The 19,077-nt window shown below is 46.7% G+C and overlaps 2 protein-coding genes across 3 annotated transcripts in view; one reads left to right on the forward strand and one right to left on the reverse strand.

Annotated features, from left to right (window-relative positions):
• Positions 1–2,812: 2,812 nt before the first annotated feature.
• The window catches only part of GHR (growth hormone receptor), a 209,417-nt gene continuing 193,152 nt past the window's right edge, over positions 2,813–19,077 (forward strand). Inside the window, exons 1-2 of one of the 2 annotated variants that reach the window (XM_074952511.1) lie at positions 2,813–3,056; positions 13,975–14,055. The gene's annotated coding sequence lies outside the window, so the exon portion shown is untranslated. The remainder of the gene's footprint in view (positions 3,057–13,974; positions 14,056–19,077) is intronic. The other variant, XM_074952510.1, reaches the window with a different exon arrangement.
• On the reverse strand, positions 14,815–15,402 carry LOC141988093 (myelin-associated neurite-outgrowth inhibitor-like). The gene has a single exon (XM_074953924.1). The coding sequence runs from the start codon at positions 15,400–15,402 to the stop codon at positions 14,815–14,817; it is 588 nt and encodes a 195-aa protein (XP_074810025.1).

Below are 19,077 nucleotides of genomic sequence, written 5' to 3' on the forward strand. Positions count from 1 at the left end.
GGTTAGGGGTTTCTGCCCTAATGTTTGACAGTCTTTCCTGAGGTTGGCACTCACAGATAGCATGACACCCTGACTGAAGCCCATTGAAGTCTTTGGAGCCAATCCCAATGAAGCAAACCCACCAGCAGTAAGAAGACCAAAAGTAAAAGCACCTTTTATCAAGGAAAGCAACAACATGAGAGAAGTAAATCAGTCTATTAATTCTTAATGCTTATTCAAACCTGTGAAATGAAACAGGAGCAAAAACCCTTTTCCTCTTAGCTATACATAACCAGCAATTCAGGTGGTGGGAAGTGGCTGTCACTGAGCCCCTACAAATTTTTTTTTGTAAAAACCTCAGATATTTTAATTCCTCTTTGACATCACAGGTATTTCTACACGTACAAATCATAGTAATATTATAAGGTACCCATTATGAAGCAGGTAGAATTGAACAAGTAACAAAGTGTTAGAGTTCACTTAATGAGCATATGGCTGGAGCTGAAAAGAGTCTTTGCATTCTTCAGGTTACTGCATCTTTTTCTGACAAAATCCTCCTCTTGTGAATCCACTGCTTGGAGACATTTAAGGCCCCAATTCTACAACTGTTTATACACAAGCTTAACTTTGTGCAGATGGGCAGACTTGACTTCATTGGGACAGTTCAGGTATGTACAGTTTAAAAAGTGAATGGTTGTAAGATCTGGGCCTAAGTCTCCACCTTCATCATTTTGAATGCAAATTTAATAAATTAAAATAAATTGAATTGTTCCTATTATAGCCTTTTATTGCCTATAGTGTTTTGAATAGCTACACAAAAATGAAAATCATATTATTAACTGTAGACAAAGACTAGTTAAATACTCACTGAAAATGTTCCAGAGGGATGACTGATAAAATTTAGGATTTTCTATTGCTTCGTTAACCTTTCTCATATACATCCTAATTGCTACCTTGCTTTGCTATTGTTCAACTCTATAATTGTACTATTTAGCTCTGGAAGGCAATTTTTGAGATCCGGATTGTATTAAAAACACCAATTTTTATTATAGTATTCTTATTTTAGCAATCCCAAAGTGCAGGAGTTAAAAACAAAAAACAAGCCCTGTATTGTGTGTTTCATTCTTCAATTTGTATTTCTTGATCAACTCTGATTTAGCAGGCTGTAAGCTTTTTATTTTTTAAAAAGTTCTCTTGAAAATGATTGTTGTTAAAATGGTAAAACGCTCATACAAGACTGACTTTACAGGAATAAAATGATGTTGGATGCAGAAATGATTTGCCAACATTTGGTTTGCACCCTCAGCAAGTTTGCGGATGACACTAAACTGGGAGGAGTGGTAGATACGCTGGAGGGTAGGGATAGGATACAGAGGGACCTAGACAAATTGGAGGACTGGGCCAAAAGAAATCTGATGAGGTTCAACAAAGACAAGTGCAGAGTCCTGCACTTAGGACGGAAGAATCCAATGCACCGCTACAGACTAGGGACCGAATGGCTAGGCAGCAGTTCAGCAGAGAAGGACCTAGGGGTGACAGTGGACGAGAAGCTGGATATGAGTCAACAGTGTGCCCTTGTTGCCAAGAAGGCCAATGGCATTTTGGGGTGTATAAGTAGGGGCATTGCCAGCAGATCGAGGGATGTGATCGTTCCCCTCTATTCGACATTGGTGAGGCCTCATCTGGAGTACTGTGTCCAGTTTTGGGCCCCACACTACAAGAAGGATGTGGAGAAATTGGAGAGAGTCCAGCGAAGGGCAACAAAAATGATTAGGGGCCTGGAACACATGAGTTATGAGGAGAGGCTGAGGGAACTGGGATTGTTTAGTCTATGGAAGAGAAGAATGAGGGGGGATTTGATAGCTGCTTTTAACTACCTGAAAGGTGGATCCAAAGAGGATGGATCTAGACTATTCCCAGTGATAGCAGATGACAGGACAAGGAGTAATGGTCTCAAGTTGCAGTGGGGGAGGTTTAGGTTGGATATTAGGAAAAACTTTTTCACTAGGAAGGTGGTGAAACACTGGAATGCGTTACCTAGGGAGGTGGTGGAATCCCCTTCCTTAGAAGTTTTTAAGGTCAGGCTTGACAAAGCCCTGGCTGGGATGATTTAGTTGGGATTGGTCCTGCTCTGGGCAGGGGGTTGGACTAGATGGCCTCCAGAGGTCCCTTCCAACTCTGTTATTCTATGATTCTAACATTGCCCACAATGCGAATAACGACCCTGTCCAGCATGTACTCATAAACAGGATGCTTTATCTTCCTCTCCAACTCGAAAAAGTCCCTGGAAGAAAGCAGAGGGAGGCGGCATTGGGGGGAGGGCTGCTGACCAACTGTCCAGAGGTGGCAGATGCATCCTCATTTCCGTCCACCTTTAGCCCAGGGGCCCTCCCTGAACTTGGCCGAATGATTTTAACTGTTTCCCTTTAAATTGCAGCTCTGAGCACGCGCCGCGCACAGCCTGCCAAGGAGCCCAGGTGAGGCGCTAAGGAGCGGGTGGTTTGCATAGCCCAGGTGCAGTAGGTCTATGGGAGATATTAAATGTACTGGATAACCGATCTCCTAGCTGCTAACCCCGGGCACTAGAGAGCGGGGCTCCCCTCCGCTCTAGCCCGAAGAGCCTCACTTTATTGTGAAGTCCCGTGGAAACGCGCTGCAATACCCAACATTTTCCTCTAGTCGGAGCCCGCTAGCCCCAGGGAAGTGACACGCACTAACGCCGGCTCCTCACGGGCTGGGCAGGGAGCGGAGCTCCCGGGAACGCACGGAGTCGCTTGTCCATCTCCAAGCCTCTTTCCCTCCCCCCCGGCCCAGGAGCCAGCCGCTAGGCTCGGCCAGGCATGAGTCCCTCTTGAAGCCCCCGCCCTCCAGCTCCCACCCCGCGCCACCCCTCTGCAGGAGGCTGCCAGCCGAGCGGGGCGCAGGCAGCAGCAGCAGCCATGGGGCGGCGAGGGGGCGGCCGCTGAGCGTCCCGCGCCGGGACTAGATGGGGGGACGCGATTAGCGGCGCCGCTGCTGGGACAGGAGCTCGGTGCACGGTGGCGCCCTACGGCTGGGAGCTCGCTTGGAGCAGTCAGGTACGGGGCAGCTGGGCTCGCTCCCTTGCTGTGCGCGCTTAGCCGGGGCTGGCTTTCCAGGGCTGCCTGCTCGCCCGCAGGGCTGTTGCTCGGCCGGCGGGTGTAATCCAATCCGTCCCGTGCAAGCGGGGGTGTGGGCAGGGGGGTCGCTCGGGGCACGCTCGGCCCTGCTGCTGCGCTGCTATTTTTAGCGGCGAACGCCTGGAAGTTTGGACACGCTGGCGAGCGCCGCGGGCGGGTACGGGTGGGCCCCGGGCCGAGCCCCGAGCGGCGGGGAGGTGCGGCGGCGCGCTGGTGAGTGCACCACGGGCGGCTCCGGGGCGCCGATCCCCGCGCGGGGCTGGGCTTGCGGCCGGGCGCGCGTTGCCCTGTGGAACGCCTGGCGACGAGGTGCCCGCGCTCTCCCTCGCCCCGGCCGCGCACAGGCAGCCCCGCCGGGGGCGGGGGGAGGGGCTGTTGTCGGACAGCGTGTGAAACTCGGGAAAGTTTGGCCAAGCCCGCCTGAGCCCGACAGCGCCTCGGCGGCGGGGAGCCGGAGCCGGGGTGCTGCTGTTCGCGGGGCGGGAAGCCCTGGCCCAAAGGGGGGTGGGCAGGGGGCTGGCTGGGCTCAGATGGTAGGTGACTCGAGCCGCGCGTGTCCAAGCGGGAGCCCTGGCCCTGCACAGGTTTGTCGGGTGTTTTGTTCGCTGTCCCTTGGCCAGGCTTGTGCCCATCTCCGCGCCCGGTGTAGCTCTCCCTGGCCCTTGCTAACAGGGGTGCCGTGGTGGCTGTGGTCAGTGCGGAGAGCAGGTCCCAGGTGGGCACAACGTGCAGTGCAAGCCCCGGGGCGATGCTGGTGGGCGCCTTGCTCCGTTCGAGGGGGGTTGGCCGGGAAGGGGAATCTCGTTTTGGCTTGGCTACAGAGGCAACGTGTAACTGTTGATAAGGGTGCATGCGACCACCCCACAGCGTAGCCTCGGCATCTACAACCGAGGTTTTCAAAGAGGGGGTGCCCCAGTAGGGGGGTGCAGAGGAACGTTTGGGGCAGAGGCACCAGGCGGGGCTTGGGGAGAGGGCGGACTCACCTCAGCGGGCCACCCAGCCCATCTGGTTTGGGGGGGGGGGAGCACAGCCAAAAAATTTAAGTCAAAGTTGGGTTATAGCTTACAATTGTTGGTTGTGTCTCCCTCCCCCCAATCCAGACAGGCTGAGTTGCCCCTGAGGTGAGTCGGGGTGGAGGTGGTGCTCTCTCCCCCTGCCCTGCGAGAGCTGGCCCGACTTGGCCTGAATGTTCCAAGGGGGGCGAGCCCCACAGTTAGAAACCCTCTGATAGAAGTTGTGCTAAATGGAAGGCAGGATGCGCCCCACTGCAGTGTCAGGGGAGCAGAGCCCCTGCTATAGGAATGGGAGAGCGGCCTCTGCCCTGGGAACAGGCCTGGGGTATTCGCCCCAGGGTGGTCTGCAAAGCAGGTGGCAGGAAGCGCTGGGACTGGAGCAGCAGGGAAGGAGAATAAGCCCCAGGTAGCAGGCTCAGCTCATAGCCAACCGCCCTACTGCTTCCTCCCTCACTGTGCTGCACGGGGATGTGGTGAGTGCTGATGCCAGGGAGAGCCACTGGATGTTGGCCATCTTGGGGAGAGGCATGCCTTGCCCACTCCCATTGCTCTGGGGCTGTGGGGCAGAGTCTGCAGCAGCCCCTCTAGATGGGTCTTCTCCAAACATTTAGCTGTTGCTAAATGGAAGATAGAAGTCTGGGGGGAAGGGGCACATGACCCTGTGTCATCCCCCACCGTTGCCTCTACTTGGCTAGACTGCCCAGCTGTGGTGGGAGTTCTGGTCAATCTCTCCAGATTTAACACTCTCCTTCCCCCGCGTTCCCAACTGCCCCAAGTTTCTTTATTACACAGTTCTTCCTGTGAACATATGTATTGCTGCTGTTATCTTGTTATAACAAATCAGAATCCAGGCTATAGCCAGGTGGAATCACATTGGAACTCAGAGATTGCCAGTCTTCCTGTGACTGGGAGTGGATGTGTCATTACACAAAGTAAAACTATTTCCCCTTGTTTATTCCACCCCCCCCCCCCCTGGTTCCTCACACATTTTTGTCAACTGCTGGAAATGGCCCACCTTGATTATCAGTACAAAAGGTTTTTTTCCCTCTCCTGCTGGTAATAGCTCACCTTACCTGACCACTCTCGTTACAGTGTGTATGGTAACACCCACTGTTTCATGTTCTTTGTGTATATAAAATTCCCATACTGTATTTTCCACTGCATGCATCTGATGAAGTGAGCTGTAGCTCATGAAAGCTCATGCTCAAATAAATTTGTTAGTCTCTAAGGTGCCACAAGTACTCCTTAACTCAGTATGTTTAATATGTTCAACCACAGTTGCAGTTTGCTCCTGCCGTAACTGCAAGGAGCAGCCCCATAAAGACACCATGGATCACATATTTGCTCTGTTATTCCAGTGTAAATAATTGAAATAACTTAATTGAAGCCAATGGAATAGCTCTCTTTTACACTGGTGCAAGTGAAAGCTAGTTCTTAACAAATCCTCCTATCAGCCTGCCAGCAAACATTTAATAAGATAAATCAGAAAATTTCATTGAGAATATTTGTGAAATTGATGGAAGTTTAACTTGAATTTAAAAAAGACTTTTAAATACCTGTTCACTCACCTCAAAGCTGAAAACACTTTTGGACATAGACCTAATTGGAACAGATTTGTGATGAGATATTGAAAAGATTTGTTTGAGACAAGGATGCTGATGTAAATGACACTATTTAAAATATGGAGGGAGGGATAAAGGGAATTGGAATTAAAATGTCTTGTTGAATCTCATCGAACTACATGAATGTTTATTGAAAGCTGTCCCATCTAGCTTAAAAAAAGAAACCGATTTAAATAGGAACGTTCTATCTTTCATCTCCTCCACGTTATCTCAGCCTTGCATGCCAAGAATTGCAACATGTTAGTTAATATATTATGCTGGTACATTTTAATTATAAAGGGTGTGCAAACAAGGCAGTTAGTTGTCTTTTCAACTTTTAATGGGTTTCCCCGGGAAGCCTGCTGTAGAAAGTGCAGACAAATGTTCGCCTATTCAAGTGAGTCACCAGTGTGGTTTTGTTTTGTTTTGTTCCATTTGAGCTGGAATTATTAATTTATCCATAGTGGTAAACTTTTAGAAGTAATTGCTAGTGATAGGCACCTGGCAAATTCCCTAATTACTACCATGCATTGTATTTTACTCTTGTCCATTATCTTCAGTACTGATATAATTCTGTCTTTAACACTTGAAAATCCTACTAATATTTTTGTTTTAATGATGTACAACAGCATCAGTTGGTGTCACCATATGTGGAGTTTTGCTATTACAGTCCAAGGGTCTGATCTTACACACACTAACAAAAGTAGTGTTCATAACTGCAAGTGAACCATTGGATCCCTTACCACTGTGGGAGGCAAAAGAAGCACTTCCTCCAAAGAAATCTTCTTCCTCCAGGGTGGATCTGGAGCTGCCAGAGGCCTAAGGCCCCCCCCTCCCCCCCCACTGAGGTGTGGAGAACAGAAGTTCTCACATGGGGCAGATTCTGCTCCCATACTCCTGTGAAGTAGCACTTTCCTCCACAGATAGCTCCACTGATTTCAGCAGGACAGGGCAGAATCTTACCCTCAGAGTGTGGGGGAAGCAGGATGGAATAAAGAGAGAACAGAACAAACAGACCCCTTTTCAAACAGCCAGGGGTGGGATGAGAGCCCTTCTAGCCAGTGGTCTGGAGACTTAAAAAGTGTTCTCTTGTTAGCACAGATCTTGGGGATACTGGATTTGTAAGGTTTTTACTTCCAAGTTCATTTTCCTAGGATTGTGCTTAATTTTATGTAAACATTGTGACTGGTTCCTCCTGGGGTGCCACCTTGAAGTGGGATACCACTGAGCCCCCGACCCACCAGTCTGGGTTCCCTCTCACACTGTACTGCTGTGACAAGCTGCAAAGCCCTCCAGTCTATACTTTCACCAGGTAGGGGGACACCCAGCTGCAGTTACATGCAGGCTCTCTGACCAGCCCTGCATAGGAAGGCTACAGCTAAGGCAACTCCCAGCTCCTCAGGCACTCCCTCTCCCCCCAGAGTATAAACCCAAAATTATACAGTCTCATAAAATTCACCCCCTCCCTCAATGTGGAGAGGAATATGCAACAGCCTTTGCCCCAAGTTATAATTCCCACACGCTTCACTCCAATTCACCAGTTTAGATAAACCAAAAACAAGTTTATTAACTATAAAAGATGGATTTTAAGTGATTATAAGTGATCGCAAACAGATCAAAGCAGATTACCTAGCAAATAAACAAAAAAACACAGCTTAATTTATTAAATAGATTGGATATGAATAACAGATTCTCACCCTAAGAGGTGATACAAGCAGGTTGCAGATTCTTAAGGGGCAAACTGCACTTTACAGCTTGGAATCCCCAGGTGTTTCACTCACAGGTAGAAATCCCTTTAGTCTTGGTCCAGCACTTCCCCCAGTTCAGTGTTTGTTCCTCAGGTGTGTGGGGAGTGAAGAACACCAGATGATGTCACTCCCTGCCGTATATAGCTTTTGCATACAGTGGAAACCCTTTGTTCCCAAAGCTTGGTTCCCAGACCAGTCTGGGAAAAATACTGACATCCCAAGCTGGAGTCCAGAGACATGTGGTCTCATCACATGTTGTTGTAGAGTCCTAGCAGCCATTGCTTGGAGGCTGTCTGTTGCGTTCTCAGGAAGGTTCCCTAGGTGGGAGATAAGCTTCTCCTAAGGCCTATTATTTTTTCCTGATGGCCCAGGGCCCTGAATAGGCTCTTCCCTACCCACTATCTAGACCAGTGCTCTTCACTATTTTTGAAGTGGGGGCCACTTTGGCAAAAAAGCCTTCAATATGAGAGCCACATAACTACTAAATTAATGCATTGCTTACTGCTCCTTAACAATGTAATGTTACAGAGCCACTCGTGTAACTAAAACAAAGTCTGCGTGTACAGTAAAACTATACTCCTTTTGTAAAATAATAACCAGGAAAATATATGGAATTAAAAAGGCAGCTATGCGAGTAAACCTTTTAAGAGCAGAATAATGCAAAACTTACTTTAAAAACTGGATGAGTGAAAGTGTCTGTTCCTCCTTGACTTTCTTCATGCAGTATTTGTAATCTGTCATTGCAATCCTAGTAAGGCAGTCCAAATGTTCATTGGTCAATTTGTTCCTCTGTTTTCTTTTCACCCCTCTGGCTGGGGCTGAGGGCTCTAGGGTGGAGCTGAGGATGAGGGGTTCAGGGGGCTCAGGGCTGGGGCAGAAGGTTAGGATGGGGGGTGAGGAGTTTTGGGGTGCAGGCAGGAGAGGCCCACAGCAGTCCTGCAAGCCCCAGCTTGCTCCCCTCCTCAGTTCCTGCCCACCCCCTGCCTGCCTCCTCTCCAGGTCCCTACTGTGTGGCCCTTTAGAGCTGCTGCACGGCTATTTATAGCCTAGCCGCACTTAGGGTTGATGGGAGCCGCTACTGGCTCGCGGGCCTTGTGATGAAGAACACTGATCGAGACTGAAAGCATCTTGTCTAGTGCGTGTTACCCAGGTGTAACTACATTTTAAATACAGATACATAGTCAATATTCATAACTTCAGGTACAAAACTGATACATGCATTCAAATAGGATAATCATATTCAGCAAATCATGACTTTTCTAGTGACACCTCACATGACTTATCTTACATAAAATAGATCATAGTTATGCCATACTCATATCATAATAACATCACTGTGAAGAATATGGATGGGGAGCAGTGTCACACATATATACTAATTAGATGTGACCCTTGCTTCTATCAAGGTGCTCATGAAGCTGTTTATTGCTGCAGAAATTACTAGTTGTTGATTTATATGAATGGAAAACCTGTCTTATGAAAGGAGACTCAAGGAGCTTGGCTTGTTTAGCCTAACTAAAAGAAGGTTGAGGGGAGATATGATCTCTCTCTCTAAATATATCGGAGGGATAAATGTCGGAGAGGGAGAGGAATTATTTAAGCTCAGTACCAATGTGGACACAAGAACAAATGGATATAAACTGGCCACCAGGAAGTTTAGACTTGAAATTAGACGAAGGTTTCTAACCATCAGAGGAGTGAGGTTTTGGAATAGCCTTCCAAGGGAAGCAGTGGGGGCAAAAGATCTATCTGGCTTCAAGATTAAACTCGATAAGTTTATGGAGGAGATGGTATGATGGGATAACATGATTTTGGTAATTAATTGATCTTTAAATACTCATGGTAAATAAGCCTAATGGCCTGTGATGTGATGTTAGATGGGGTGGGATCTGAGTTACCCAGGAAAGAATTTTCTGTAGCAAACCACGATTTGAGGACTTTTCTGTTTTAAACACGATTTGAGGAATTTTCTGTTTTAAACCACGATTTGAGGACTTCAATAGCTCAGACATAGGTGAGGTTTTTCGCAGGAGTGGGTGGGTGAGATTCTGTGGCCTGCGTTGTGCAGGACGTTAGACTAGATGATCATAATGGTCCCTTCTGACCTTAGTATCTATGAATGCTCATGTCACATTTAGAATATCAATCGGAGAGTCAAGTTTCAGAGTTTGGAATGTTGCATATGTTATTCCAAATGCCAGATTTTCATGGATAGAATATGTGTGAGGAATTCTTGGTACTTAGGAAGGTCTGTATTACTTTGACCATTTGTAAATGTTCCAATGCCTAAAACACTGCTAGACAGACATTGTTGCAATTTCACTTTAGGTGGGAAGCAATAAGTGAGCAATAACAAAGAATAGAACGGATGAGGAATGGGTTATCACAATGCAACTGTGTGGTTACTCAGCTAAGTATGCACACGTTATGATGGTTCAGTAGAAGATTTGGGTTTCTTTTTAGTTAAAAGATGTCTTATTGGCGCTCTCTTTATTGGCATCACCAATGAGGTGACTGTGTAGGAAGGATTTGAATGAGGAAAGAGTAATGGTCTGGCAGAGCAGAATTGGGATGGTGTCCTAAGGTAAGGGTCAGTGTGGGAAGAGCAGGTCAAGGGGCATTGAGTCTGCCATTGCTGGGAAAGTGCTGGAGGCAGAAAGTATCGTATTGCATCAGCCTACCTTGGCAGGAACAGACTAATATTGGGGCTTGAAGGAACACTTTGTGCTCAGATTGTTTACCACAGGTTGTTTACTGTATATGAATCCTGAAATACAGTGGCTGCTTACTTACAGATCGTTTTGATTTGTGAAATGTAGAACACTGCCTATTCTTAAGAGATTTGCTCAGTGTATGAGAAATGGACTCGTCACATAAATGAGAGAGGCCATCCCTTCACAAAGACAGATGTTTTCCATATCTTGTTGTCCCAGTGTATGAAATGCTAAATACGTTTAAGCAGGTGACCTTTTAAAAAGGAGTCACAGGAAAAAAAACAATAAAACATGTAGTTGATAATAACTTTATTTTTGTTAAATATCTTAGAAAACAATATAAACTTCAGAAAGGCTTAACAATACTTATGAGCAGGTCTGCAGGTTTGTCATGTTGGTGAAAATGTCAGACACTGGGACTTCTCTGTTTGTCTGTTACTTCTGAGCTGGAAGGCTCTATGTGGGTTAACTCACTGGCCTGGTTCAGATGGGAGGCCCTGAGGGAGGGTCAGAGAGTGAGCCCACACCACACTTATCCTGAAGTTTCTCCAGTGTCCTGCAGGGCTGGGCCCAGCTCCCTGGTCCAGGCGTTACGACCTGGCACATGGAATTGTAGCACCTTTCACTCAAATTTGGCCTGTCCATCCCTTCTTCATGATGGAAGGTCATCTTGGGCTAACCTGAGTGGTGGTGTGGCCCTGGGCACCAGGTTGCAACACCTGAAGGAGGACCAGAGACATCCCAGAGGAGTGGACAAGGGCAAATATAGTACCTATCTCTGAAAAGGGGAAGAAGGACAACCCAGGGAATTATAGATGTCATATTAACTTCAGTACCTGGAAAGATAAATATTAAAATAATCAATTTGTAAGCATCTAGCAGACAATAAGGTAATAAATAACAATCATTGTGGATTTGTCAAGAACAAATCATGTCGTACTAACCTAATATCTTTCTTTGATAGGGTAACAAGCCTTGTGGATTGGAGGGAAGTAGTAGATATATCACATCACGACTTTGATAAGGTTTTAATACTGTCTCACTTGACCTCATAAACAAACTAGGGAAATATAGCTTTAGACTAACCTAGTATAAAGTGAATGCACAACTGGCAATGTTTCACAGGCTGGGAGGGCATATTGAGTGGGCTCCCCCAGGGACCTGTCCTAGGTCCGGTTGTATTCAATATCTTCATGAATGGTTTGGTTAATGGCATAGAAAGTACACTGTATCATTTGTGGATCTTACCAAGCTGGGAGGGGTTGCAGGCACTCTGGAGGACAGGATTAGAATTCAAAATGATGTTGACAAACTGGAGAAATGTTCTGAAAGAAATAGGATGACATTTAATAAGGACAAATGCACTTAGGAAGGAAAACTCAAATGCACAAATAGAAAATGGGGAATGACTGCCTAGGAAGGAGTACTGCAGAAAAGGATCTGTGGGTTATAGTGGATCACATATGAGTCAACAATGTAATACTGTTGCAAAAAAAAAGCGAACATCGTTCTGGGATGTATGAGCAGGAGTGTTTGTAAGCAAGACACAAGAAATAATTCTTCCACTCTACTCAGCACTGGTAAGGCCTCAAGTGGAGTACTGTGTCCAGTTCCAGGCACCACGCTTTGGGAGAAAATGTGAACAAACTGGTGAAAGTCCAGAAGAGAGCAACAAAAATGATTAAAGGTCTAGAAAACATGACCTATGAGGAAAGATTGAAAAAATTGTGTTTGTTTAGTCTGTAGAAAACTGAGCAGCAATGTAACAGTCTTCAAATATGTAAAAGGTTGTTAAATAGAAGAGCATGATAAATTGTTCTCCTTAACCACTGAGGACAGTAAAAGAAGTAATGGGCTTAAATTGCAGCAAGGGAAATTTGGTTAGACATTGGAAGTTTTTCCTAAACTGTAAGGGTAGGTAAGCCCTGGAACAAATTACCTAGAGAGGTTGTGGAATCTGTGTCATTGAAGGTTTTTAGGAACAGGTTAGACAAACACCTGTCAGGGATGGTGTAGATCGGGGTGGGCAAACTTTCTGGCCCGAGGGCCACATTGGGGTTTCAAAACTGTATGTAGGGCCAGGTAGGGAAGGCTGTGCCTCCCCAAGCAGCCTGTCCCCCCCATCCCCCTACTCCCACTTACTGCCCCCCTCAGAACCCTCCACCTATCCAACCCCTCCTTCTCCTTGTTCCCTGACCACCACCACCACCACCACCACCGCCCCCCCCATCCCCTGACTACCCTGACCCCTATCCACAACCCCGCCTCCTGACAGGCGCCCCGGGACTCCCATGCCTATCCAATCCCCCACCCCGCCCCGTTCCCTCTCCCCTGACCGCCCCCCCAGAACCTCCGCCCCATCCAACTGCCCCTGCTCCCTGTCCCCTGATTGCCACCAGGAGCTCCTGCCCCTTATCCAGCCCCGAGCCCCCTTACCATGCCGCTCAGAGTAGCATGTCTGGCAGCAGTGCCACCCGGCCGGAGCCAACAGTGCCTCCCAGAGTGCTGCCCGCATGGCGGCGTGACTGCAGGGGAGGGGAGACAATGGGGGAGGGGCCGGGGGCTGGCCTCCCTGTCCGGGAGCTCAAGGGCCGGGCAGGAGGGTCCCGCAGGCTGGATGTGGCCCATGGGCTGTAGTGTGCCCACCACTGGTGTAGATAATACTACTTAGTTCTGCCTCTGTGCTGGGGACTGGAATAGATAACCTATCAAGGTCCCTTCCAATCCTACATTTCTATTATTTCCTTTTTTTTTTTTTAAGGAAATTTTGCTTGTTCAGCCTAATTTTGTTTTGTTTTTAAGACAGAAAAGGAATACAGATCTGAAGTTAGCTTTGAAAACTATGCCATATGTACAGAACTCTGTGCTTACTCTAGCCCCTATGGACTGGCTTCATAGTCCAATGGATTTTTAGTATTTATCACTAATCTACAAATAGAGCCAGGCACACATGGATCTACTGCCTGTTGGCCAGTATGTGGCAGTTCTGGTTTCTATTCCATACAGGGTCTATCTCCATCTCATACAAGTGCAGTTGAAGAACTTGGTCAGTACTTAATGGAGTTTGGGGGCTAGATGAAAGCTAGCTGACCGAAGCTCAATCCAGATAAAGTGGAGATAATATTTACAGGCTGGGGGATGTAACCAGAGGAGTTATCTCAATTAAAGGATTGTGCCTGGTAGTTTTTACCGCTATTTGGAACCTGGATATTTTGTTTAATTGCCCAGCTTAATTGCCCATCCAGCTACTTTTGGATGTTCATGTAGCAGACAAGTTCCCGTGTTATGGGCTGCAGCTGGCAAAATATCTGTCCTTTCCTCTTTTGGATGCACACCTCACCACAGTGATTCATGCTTGTGTCTCCTGAAGATTGGCTTGCTGCAATGAGCTCTACACCTTCAGAAGATTTGGAAATTTGGCTTGAAGCTGGTGCTGAAGGCTTATTAAACTGTGCTAGCTCAAGGAACATGTTATACCTGTGCTTCTTGATCTGGGTGGCTGCCAGCTTTGTTTCGGAGTGAAGTTCAGGATATTGGTTTTGGCCTGTAAAAACCTGAATAATTTGGGTCTTGAGTACCTGTGAGACCACTTGTCACCTCGCATGATGCTGCAGCAGATGTTAAATGAGATGCATGAATTAATAAAAGAGAGGGGACTGGTGAGAGTGCATACTCTGTGAAGGATTCTCAACTCTGCAATACATTTATCTTCCTCTCCTCTCACGCATGTATCTAATAGAGCTTTGTTTGGTTATCTTCAGGACCCCCTTCAAAGCTTCTCTAGCCTTTCTGGGGGAGGAGGCTGTTGGAGAAGGAAAAGATGAAAGGATGAGTGAGATGTGGTGAGTTGGATACTTTTTTCACAGCTGATTTGGCCTGTGGAGTTTACTAAAGGTTTGTGTAATTATTGTTCATCACCTAGTGTAGTAGGTAGATGCTTATAAATAAATGCAAGTAGTTTTAAAAAAAAAAAAAAAAAAACCCCTCATAGGTAATACTAATGACAGACTGTGGACAAAGGATAATTTCAGTTCTAAAGCCTACCACCAAGTTCCTTGATCTGTCAGTTATATCCGGTGTTCTCAAACTTTTTCTTTCAGAGGCCCCCCCTCAACATGCTATAAAAACTCCAAGGCCCAGTGGGGTCGAGGGAGGGTCCTTGGGCATAGATGTAGTTTTACTTCAATTTTGGGGGTACAAGGGCTGGCAGGGCTTGAGCCAGCTCCGCACAGTGGGGTCCAGGGAAGGAGTCCACCTCCACTCCCTGACTCACCTCAGCAAGCCAGCCAGGGAGGATGCAACCAAAAAATATAACTCAAAGGGCTTGGGGGGGACGGGACTTTTTAACTCAGTTCAAAAAGTTTAAAAAAACCCCAACACATTGTGTTTAAAAAAATCCTTCCTCCTACACAACTTGATCAAAACGAACTGACATTTAAGCAAAATAGTCTACTTATATCCCTATTCACTGAATTGGCATATTGTAAAATTTCCCCGAATATCCTGTGAAATCTCCATGAAAGAAGCTGCAGTCATGTGGCCATTTATATACAGGCTACTGTTTCAACTGTAGGCACTGGTAACTTACAATACCGGAATAATCACCACTGTGTGGGCACATAGCTATAGGTTCGTGGTCCTGGAGCCCAATATGTGGGCATAGTAACTGGATGAGGGGCTATTGGAGTTGGGGAAAGAGTTGTCAACAAAGTACCTGCTGACATTGCCATAGTGGTCCCAGCCAACATTCCCATAGTCACACCATTTCCTCTTGGTGGTGGAACTGGAGCAGGATACATAGTTGCTGGCATGCCATTAGGCTGCACAGCTGTGGGGTGATGGATTACGTGGGGTGGTGCTGCATATAAATGCTGCGTATAGTAAGTTTCTTTCTGTGCATTTGGATTCTGCTGTGGATAGGCACTTCGAACCGGATACACAGCAGTCTGGTAGGGGTTGGGTGATGAAGAATAAGGTGGCACTGCACCACTGGTGGGTAAACAGGATACTTCATATGGTGTTTCTGGTGTATAACCTGTTTGGAAGGTAGGGTTTGCTCCTGGGTACACGTTGGGGGAATAGGCAGGGGCAGCTTCTGCATAGCCCATTGGGAAACCAGTTGGATAACCAATTCCTTTGGCATTTGCATAGGGAACCCCAGAAGATTCAAGACTATAAACAGGATTCATGACTTCAATAACGGGCTGCGGCGCTTCTTGGCGGCAGCCCTGGTCCTGGCTCTGTCGCTCGGTGTCTGCTGCAGCCCAGGGAATGGGTGGAGCCTCGCGGTCGGAGGGGGCGGAAGCTAGAGCGGTGGCTGGGGCCTGGGCCTCCTGCTGCTGTGTGGTTTGAAAACCACAGGGTACATGGAGAGGGGTAGCTGGGGCTGTGTGCAGGCATGGGGGTAGCTCGGGATGCAGGGAGGGGGTAGCTAGGGGCTGTGTGCAGGCATGGGGGTAGCTCGGGATGCAGGGAGGGGGTAGCTGGGGCTGTGTGCAGGCATGGGGGTAGCTCGGGATGCAGGGAGGGGGTAGCTGGGGCTGTGTGCAGGCACGGGGGTAGCTCGGGATGCAGGGAGGGGGTAGCTGGGGCTGTGTGCAGGCATGGGGGTAGCTCGGGATGCAGGGAGGGGTAGCTAGGGGCTGTGTGCAGGCATGGGGGTAGCTCGGGATGCAGGGAGGGGATAGCTGGGGCTGTGTGCAGGCATGGGGGTAGCTCGGGATGCAGGGAGGGGATAGCTGGGGCTGTGTGCAGGCATGGGGGTAGCTCGGGATGCAGGGAGGGGGTAGCTGGGGCTGTGTGCAGGCACGGGGTAGCTCGGGATGCAGGGAGGGGGTAGCTAGGGGCTGTGTGCCAGCAGGGCTCCCCTTGCGGTGGCTGCTCCCCGAGGGCTCGGCTGCCCCAGAGCTGGGTCACCCTGCCCAGGCTGCTCTTGCCGGCTGCATGAGCAGTCAAAGGGGGCTGCAAGCTGAGGAGCTGTCGCAAGCCTGGGCACCAGCAGCAGACAGGGGAAGGCCACAGCTTCCTGCTCCATGGTAACACCAGCCAGAGGTGCAGTTGCCCCGCACGCCTGGCTCTGGCTTCTGACCTATGACTTTGCCAGAGGGCCGAACCTGAGGCAGACTGGGAGAGAGGCGGAGGGGGCTGGAGCTGCCCCCGGTACTGCCACACTCTGGGTACGGCACTGAGTTATGGTCTCTCATGAAATAGGATCAATTCAGTAACGTCTAGGCTAGAGGGAGAAACAGCATTAAAAGTGTGAAGTGCAGATGGGCATGTGCCCAGTAATTCTGTGGAGGAAGCCATTGGGGAGGGGTGGGAATGCATTGTATGCATAGTGAGACTGGAAGCCTCAAAAACAGAAGTCCATGCATTAGCTGCAACATGGTAATAGTTAGCATTTAGATAGCATGTTCCATGTGAAATATCAAATCACATCTCCCGCATGATTTAGGTATGGTAATGCATCAGCAACACTGATAGTGATCAGATTGGCATAAATTTGATTATTCATATAGGGCCTGATCCAAAGTTTCCATTCACTTCATTGAGATTTGGATCAGGGCTATCTGGTTCATCCTAAAAGTTCTCAAGCACCCTCAACTCCATTGGGACAGGTGGGTGCTCCAGACCTTGCAGGACGGGTTTAGAGAAGGGTCGCCTTTCTTGATTCTGTGACCTTTTACTTTGCAGGTTGGTGAAGGAGATTTGAATCTTAGCTCTTTAAATACGACAAGGTAGTAATAGTGTGAACATCAAAACCATGGCTTTTTTTCTCTGGCTTCTTGATTAAGTTTTTTCTGGGGGGAGGGCATGAGGTGAGGCAAACAGTCTCCCATCCAGCACATTGTCTTCCTTCTGTTTCCCTCCAAAACCTATTGCAGTCAATAGACTTCATATGGCTTAGGCTCAGGTACTTTAAATTTCTAAATTCCTCAGGACAGGGATTCCCTCACTTTCCAGCACCAACTGCATAGCGTGTATAATACAGGTGGACAAACAATGTAACCGCTGGAATAACAGGATCCTGAATTGCACCTCTGACATGTAATTTAGCAAAGGTTTTCACATGATAACAAGGATCAGATTCACATGGACCTGTTGTAGTTCCTGAAATGTTTTTGGTGAGGTAGAATTTCTATTTTATTAGAAGTTTCTAGTGCTGTGATTTTCAGATCGCACATTGATTGCACTGCTGTGTAATAGTCACAGTTCAGCAACCCCTAACTGGGCACTGAGAACTGAAAATAGGTATTTCTGCATCACATATTTAGTTGTGATACAGCTTTTATTCATATCTCTTCATATGAAGTGTGTAAAGTTTGTTTAGTGTCGGTCATTTCTATTGACTTACTGTTTTCTTTCTCTTAAGGCTGATATAGAAGAAGGATTCTGACTAGTTATTTACATCTCTGAACTTATTAAAACAAATGAAATATGTTCCTATTTGAAAAATGGCAATTTGCCAAGGAGCCGTCTTTGGCAGAGACTGCAATGCAATAACTGTAATCCTGGGGTGTGGGGTGTGTAGGTGAAAGTTTGAGAAGTGGGAGAGCACAGCTATGCAACAGAGAAGAATCTTGTTTCTGATCTAGTTAATCAGACACCTTGGAAGCTAGCATGAAAATTATATGGTTGCTCCCTCACTGAGTGCGCAATATCATAGAGACATGGTAGGGACTTCATTGTTATCTGTCAGTCTGATTCTGTTCTATTTCCCTCCTCCAACCCATATAAACTTTTGCTTCTCAATCTCCGGGGCTGAAAATTCATCTACTTAGTCCCGGCTCATAGCTGATTTATTTATTTATGGGAAGTTGACATGGGCTGACCATGGGAAGGGATGAAGAAGTAGAATGAAAGGGAGCAGAGTGTCCTCATAATCCCCTCCGCTTCCATGACTTGTGCTGCGTAAACACCAGTACTGGCCATGAAGAAGAAGAAGGCAATTTATGTCTGTTCTACAGGGAAGGGCTGCTGTTATCTTCTGACTATGAATCTTTGAGCAGTTATGTTAAAAACTATCAGCAATTTGGCCAGAATCTGTCTGAATTTGTGTTCAAAGTAGGGCTGTCGATTAATCACAGTTAACTCACATGATTAACTCAAAAAAAAAATTAATCACGATTAATAGCACTGTTAAATAATAGAATACGAATAGAAATTTATTAAATATTTTGGATGTTTTTGTATATTTTCAAATATATTGATTTCTATTACAACAGAATACAAAGTGTACAGTAATCACTTTATATTATTTTTATTACAAATATTTGCACTGTAAAAATGATAAACAAAAGAAATAGTATTTTTCAATTCACCTCATACAAGTACTGTAATGTAGTCTCATTATTGTGAAAGTGTAACTTACAAATACAGATCTTTTTTTTTACATAACTACACTCAAAAAATAAAATAATATAAAACTTTAGAGCCTACTCAGTTCTACTTCTTGTTTAGCCAATCGCGAAGACAAACAAGTTTGTTTACATTTATGGGAGATAATGCTGCCCTCTTCTTATTTACAATGTCACCAGTAATGGAGAACAGGTGTTTGCATGGCACGTCTGTAGCCGGCGTTGCAAGGTGTTTATGTGCCAGATATAAAAATTTTATTAAAGCTAATGGTTAAAAATATATATAATACATAGGTTGAGAAAAGAGTGTCTGTACATCTGGGCATAGTGCTTAGATTATCCACAAATACAAAGTTTGTTTTTAAAAGTCATATGATACGTAGAGCACATAATCAGCAATAACCCAAATTTAGGTGGATAGATTTAACAGTAGGGTTAGATATTAGAATCCGAATACTCGGGTACATCACTCATGAAAAGTTGTACAGAGATTTTTGTTGTGGAAAG

The sequence above is a fragment of the Natator depressus genome, chromosome 5, assembly GCF_965152275.1.
Source record: "Natator depressus isolate rNatDep1 chromosome 5, rNatDep2.hap1, whole genome shotgun sequence".
In the NCBI taxonomy this organism is placed as follows: Eukaryota; Metazoa; Chordata; order Testudines; family Cheloniidae; genus Natator; species Natator depressus.

Coding starts and splice junctions, on each gene's coding strand:
- LOC141988093 (XM_074953924.1), bottom strand. CDS start 15,402: ATGAATCCTGTTTATAGTCTTGAATCTTCTGGGGTTCCCTATGCAAAT.